Consider the following 6,761-nt stretch of genomic DNA (forward strand, 5'->3'; position numbering starts at 1 on the left):
TTCTGTCGTCTGGATTCTGTTGTCTGAATGTCTGATATCTGGATATCTGTCGTCTTGATATCTGGATATCTGTTGTCTGAATGTCTGATATCTGGATATCTGGATATCTGGATATCTGTTGTCTGAATGTCTGATATCTGGATATCTGTTGTCTGAATGTCTGATATCTGGATATCTGTTGTCTGAATGTCTGATATCTGGATATCTGTTGTCTGAATGTCTGATATCTGGATATCTGTTGTCTGAATGTCTGATATCTGGATATCTGTTGTCTGAATGTCTGATATCTGGATATCTGTTGTCTGAATGTCTGATATCTGGATATCTGTTGTCTGAATGTCTGATATCTGGATATCTGTTGTCTGAATGTCTGATATCTGGATATCTGTTGTCTGATATCTGGATATCTGGATGTCTGAATGTCTGATATCTGGATATCTGTTGTCTGAATGTCTGATATCTGGATATCTGTTGTCTGAATGTCTGATATCTGGATATCTGTTGTCTGAATGTCTGATATCTGGATATCTGTTGTCTGAATGTCTGATATCTGGATATCTGTTGTCTGAATGTCTGATATCTGGATATCTGTTGTCTGAATTTCTGATATCTGGATATCTGTTGTCTGAATATCTGATATCTGGATATCTGTTGTCTGAATGTCTGATATCTGGATATCTGTTGTCTGAATATCTGATATCTGGATATCTGTTGTCTGAATGTCTGATATGTGGATATCTGTTGTCTGCATTACAAGTACCCCATGTACACCTGAATACCATTTTATCAGATACACGAATCATTATAAATTATATTTCATTTATGACACACACCCTTTGTTGTTTGTGGGTAAAACATAGCGTAAAACATGGCGGCTCTTTTTTAAGAGAATTTGGTCAATATCCAGCTGTCAATCATTCTCTCAGATCTGTGAATTCCCCTTTTTTTCATAAAAGAAATATAACTTTGCCCTTTGTTTGATGAAAGTAAGAAAGGGGGCGGAGGGGGGGGAAGCACCTAGAGAAGGAAAATATAATTGCATACTTAATTTCCCTCAAAAGTTTGAATTTGAAAAAAGAAATTTAGCTAATGTTATTGTTCAGGCAAAAACACCTAATGATATGGTTTCAATCATTAACCTCATCAGTAGCAGAACAATATATGTTAAACTTCACATCATTAGTAAAATATTATAGAAAAATTTTATCATTTCATTACCTCAACAGGGGTTGAAAAACGACAGCCCTCTTGAAGATTCGTCAAATTCGATGACATCTGCTTTAACCAATCAAATTTCTACCCTCTCCAGCACTGGCATTTTGTGACACAGTGTTTATCAGGTTAGGTCAAAAGATTAGTTTGCAAACCGTTGTGAGTCACTTAATGAAGTGGCTATATTAAAAATAACAGCTAATGAAAAAAAAACTAAAACAAAAGTTACTGAAGAATCTTTCATTTTATTTCAGTTAAACACGCAACATCAAGATCTACTAGAACAGAATTTAATATTGAAAGAGCAGTTAAAACATTACGAATTAAAATGTACAGATGAGAATTTAAAACAACAACGAAGGTTTATGCAGGAGTTAGGATTGTGTTTCTCCGAGTTACAGTCCATAGTTCACGTCTGTACCCAGAGAGCAAAGGGAGAAGACCCCAATTTGGCAATATTACTTGGAGTCAAAAGTAAGTTCTCTTTATTATCATTCTTTATATAGAAATTCTTTAAGAGAAGAATTGGGGTACGTTTGGTGTATTCTGCATCAACAGTATTAATAAAACAAGTTGAAACAGAATTAAGAATGTTCCATGTGTGCAGATAAAATTTGAAATGGCATCAGACCACCCTAGAAAAACTGTAGAAAATTATACCCCCACTTTCAAATATGTCTCAGAATGCACCAAATCAATCTATGTTTCAAAAATGTTCTTAGTAGAACTCTCTCAGATGCTCCATTATCTAGAGGCTTTGGACTAAATGTCTCTACAGAGTTAACGAATTTTGAATTCAGGTTGGACAGTTGTCCCCCATCAATCAATCTATTTGTATTTGTCTGTTTGTACCCTCAGTCCTGGGAGGCTGGAGTAGCCACCGAGAGTCAGTCCCAAACCTCATCAAATGATTTAACTATTTTTTTGATTTTGTATTAACAGAAAGCGTAGATGATGAAGCCAGTGGAATGACAGATGATGATCTGGAGAAAGAAACTATCTCACAATGGACGTCAAAATTAAAAGAGATTCGAGTGGAGGTTGATAGGTTACGTGTATTTCTGACTAATAAGTACGCGGAAGATATGGCGGGGGATAATAACTGTACAACACAATAATCATCAGACAACATCACAATCATAACGAGGCTACATCTTACTCTGGCCACATATTCTCAAAATGATCTTAGAGCTAGTATATCCTAGTGTTAGAAGATAAGAACCTAGGAAATCCTACAAATAATGTTAGAAGATAAGAACCTAGTATATGCTAGAAACAGTGTTAGAATATAAGACCCTAGGATATCCTAGAATCAATGTTAGAATATAATACCCTAGGATAATCTAGAAACAATGTTTGAAGATAAGAACCTAGGATATCCTAGAATCAATGTTAGAATATAAGACCCTAGGATAATCTAGAAACAATGTTAGAATATAAGACCCTAGGATATCCTAGAAACAGTGTTAGAAGATAAGAACCTAGGATAATCTAGAAACAATGTTTGAAGATAAGAACCTAGGATATCCTAGATACAGTGTTAGAAGATAAGAACCTAGGATAATCTAGAAACAATGTTTGAAGATAAGACCCTAGGATATCCTAGAATCAATGTTAGAATATAAGACCCTAGGATATCCTGGAAACAATGTTAGAAGATAAGAACCTAGGATATCCTAGAAACAATGTTAGATGATAAGAACCTAGGATAATCTAGAAACAATGTTTGAAGATAAGAACCTAGGATATCCTAGATACAGTGTTAGAAGTTAAGACCCTAGGATATCCTAGAATCAATGTTAGAATATAAGACCCTAGGATATCCTGGAAACAATGTTAGAAGATAAGAACCTAGGATATCCTAGAAACAATGTTAGAAGATAAGACCCTAGGATATCCTAGCAACATTGTTAGAAGATAAGAACCTAGAATATCCTAGAAACAGTGTTAGATGATAAAAAACCTAGGATGTCCTAGCGCTAAAATTGATTCGAGAATATGCCACCAGTATCGCCAATCTAGTCCACTGTTTTATTTCACAAGATGTGATTATTAAACTTGATTGTTATCTTTGGATTTTGGATTCGTATAATAGCATTGCTACTCAAAGATCAAATCAACATTGCTTGAGGAAGAGTGTATCAGAAAAACACCTGATTATTATTTTTTTTACTAAGTGTAATATTATTGTAGTTTTATTAATGAAAAGAGAATTGTTCTATCATATACAAACCATTGGAATATTATTCAGTTAGTTTCTAACAACCAGCTAGTGAAACAGGTTTCAAGATTTAAAATATGAGACTTGGAGAAAAATGAAGACCAAAGATCAAAATAACCGATTACCTCCGCCTATTGTTACCATACCAACCTGACCTAGTTACCAGAATCAGGACAGGAAGTTAGTTTGACTACCATCAGTGCCATGTTACAGATACCAAACTCTTCTAGATTGGAACCGCACGTAAACAAAATAAAACGAAAGTAGTGTCTCAATATTTATTTAGCAGTTTGTATTGAAATAGATAGAATATTGTTGATAGGTCTGGTATTACTAGACAAATCTCCGATTATATATCTTCACGATGTCAAGCTATTAACAACTTTGTCTAAACCAAAACATCATTAGAAACATTTTTTGTTTGTAAATGCAGCAATTTGATTGGATTGTACGCTAGCAAATACAGCCAATCAGAACAATGTTAACAGTCTTCTATCATAGGATACATACATTGTAGTCAAGGTATAAGATGTAGATTGTAATAGCTTGACATTGTGAAAAACTATAATAAAACTGGATTGAAAGTTGATTTTTTATCATCTTAGTTCTGAGTTTGTAAGAACGACACAGTTTTCTATGGTCTTCATACAATTAAATAAGATGAAACCTTTTAACAATGGTCTTAATCAACCATCTGATGTGATGCAACTACGTAAAACTTGTATAGATTATAAATCAAGGTGAAATATAGAATTTACTATCATGAGATTGTTGAAGAAGAAAGATCTAATTATGTATTATATATATATATATATATATATTCTGTGATGAACCAATTCAGTATTATATTAAATATTACAACATTGTACTACATTATTTATACATATAATACTATTACTCTCTAATAGGGGCCGTATGCAGCGCTCTTACTTTGACTACAGTTGAACTTTACAAAGTTAGGATTAAGGCTTTCATTTTCTACATTTGATAGTCAAATTTAAGCACGACTTTCATAAAGATCAACTGGTGCATACTTAAAGTTCGACTTAAGTCTAACTTTAGTCAAAGTTTAGGTAAAGTACGAGCGCTGTATATGGTCCTTAGAATTTAATCTCATTTCTTCCTTTGTTTTTATTATATTATTAGGTTACGTTGTAATCATAATAGTTTTCTACCACATTTCAGTTCTAATGAAGCTATTCTAAACCAATCAAAGTGTGTCATATAGAAACAGTTTTTTTTTTATTATGTAACAAATTATGGGATAGAAAATTCAGAGTAGAGAAATCAATATGACAGCCTCTTCATGTTTTACTATTCCCCTAAAGAACAAAGAAACAGGTTTAACAAGACATGCTTTTATTGGTTTGAAATACTCTCATTTGAACATGACTGTGATAGAAAACTTGTTAGATTGCAGTAGAGATAAAAAACATGACAAAACAAAAAGAAAAGAAAGAAAAGAAATTGTGTAGTAATATTAATTAGATTGGTATTTTATTTCCTATTAAACTGTTTTTATTTTACTATTGGACCTAATTCTGTCTCATTATATACCACCGTCAAGAACTTACTGTATTGAGTTTTTTTATAATATATTTAGAATTAGTATTAATCCAGAATGTGATACAAATTTATTTTATAGACCAGCTAGTGCCATTAGAATTATCACTCCATTTACTGTAGATTCTTATAGTTTCTGAGGCTTTTATTTGGAATGTAGGATTTAAAACAAAGAAATAAGCTTATACTTAAAGATATACTACCTCTTAGGATGACTAAAAAATTCAAATTTTTAAACTTGGTTAGAATGAATCTTTATTCATCAGTTGACTTACCTAATATCAAAACTATATGACAGAATCTCTCTATAATCTAATACATCAATTAAACTAAGTAATAATTCATTAAACTAAGTAATAATTCATTAAACTAAGTAATTTTGAAACATGCTTATTTAGTTTAATAGATTTATTGTGTTATATAGAGATTCTATTGTTTAGTCATGGTACCTGGTAAGTCTAACTGATGAATATATACTCTTATTGACTAAGTTTAAGATTTTAAATTTGATGTCCATTCTAAGAGGTAATATTGATGTTTAAGTGACAAAAAGAATAAATGATGAAGTTTATAGAGTATAGAGTATATATTGTAAATCTAGTATTATTTTTATTTATTTACGAATGAAGCATAATATTATATATTCTATAGTTTTTCTTTATTGTATTTTTTTCTCTCAACTAATCGAGTCCCACTCAATTTAAATTGAAACAACGTGGCAGTTTTACAACTTTGACTAATTAAAATCAAAATACATCACTGCCCTGATGGTGTAATATTATTATATTAAATTATACTGTAGACTGTTTGATATTATCAGTATATCTTTAGATTTTAGTAATGAAGAAGTTTATAGAAACTCATATATAAATAATGTCAAGCTATTACATTGCGGCTATTGCAGTCAATTTATAAGTACAATATTGTAATAGCTTGACATTGTAGAGATGAAGTTTGTAATAGCTTGACACTGTGAAGATGAAGTATGTAATAGCTTGACATTGTAGAGATGAAGTTTGTAATAGCTTGACATTGTGAAGATGAAGTTTGTAATAGCTTGACATTGTGAAGATGAAGTTTGTAATAGCTTGATATTGAGAAGATGAAGTTGGTAATAGCTTGACATTGTGTCGATGAAGTTTGTAATAGCTTGACATTGTGAAGATGAAGTTTGTAATAGCTTGACATTGTGAAGATGAAGTTTGTAATAGCTTGACATTGTGAAGATGAAGTTTGTAATAGCTTGACATTGTGAAGATGAAGTTTGTAATAGCTTGACATTGTGAAGATGAAGTTTGTAATAGCTTGACATTGTGAAGATGAAGTTTGTAATAGCTTGATATTGAGAAGATGAAGTTGGTAATAGCTTGACATTGTGTAGATGAAGTTTGTAATAGCTTGACATTGTGAAGATGAAGTTTGTAATAGCTTGACATTGTGAAGATGAAGTTTGTAATAGATTGACATTGTGAAGATGAAGTTTGTAATAGCTTGACATTGTGAAAATGAAGTTTGTAATAGCTTGACATTGTGAAAATGAAGTTTGTAATAGCTTGACATTGTGAAGATGAAGTTTGTAATAGCTTGACATTGTGAAGATGAAGTTTGTAATAGCTTGATAGTGAGAAGATGAAGTTGGTAATAGCTTGACATTGTGTAGATGAAGTTTGTAATAGCTTGACATTGTGAAGATGAAGTTTGTAATATCTTGACATTGTGAAGATGAAGTTTGTAATAGCTTGACATTGTGAAGATGAAGTTTGTA

General features: G+C 31.7%; 1 protein-coding gene across 1 annotated transcript in view; it reads left to right on the forward strand.

Annotated features, from left to right (window-relative positions):
* Positions 1–6,569, forward strand: part of LOTGIDRAFT_239009 (hypothetical protein) — a gene marked incomplete at its 5' end in the record, with an annotated part of 33,940 nt that extends 27,371 nt beyond the window's left edge. The window contains 4 exons of the mRNA XM_009052489.1: positions 1,467–1,686; positions 2,155–2,463; positions 6,130–6,433; positions 6,547–6,569. Coding sequence (XP_009050737.1) covers positions 1,467–1,686; positions 2,155–2,330 — 396 coding nt within the window. The 3' untranslated portion in view covers positions 2,331–2,463; positions 6,130–6,433; positions 6,547–6,569. The remainder of the gene's footprint in view (positions 1–1,466; positions 1,687–2,154; positions 2,464–6,129; positions 6,434–6,546) is intronic.
* Between the last annotated feature and the right edge of the window lie 192 nt (positions 6,570–6,761).

This window comes from Lottia gigantea (genome assembly GCF_000327385.1).
Source record: "Lottia gigantea unplaced genomic scaffold LOTGIsca_184, whole genome shotgun sequence".
Lineage (NCBI taxonomy): Eukaryota > Metazoa > Mollusca > Gastropoda > Lottiidae > Lottia > Lottia gigantea.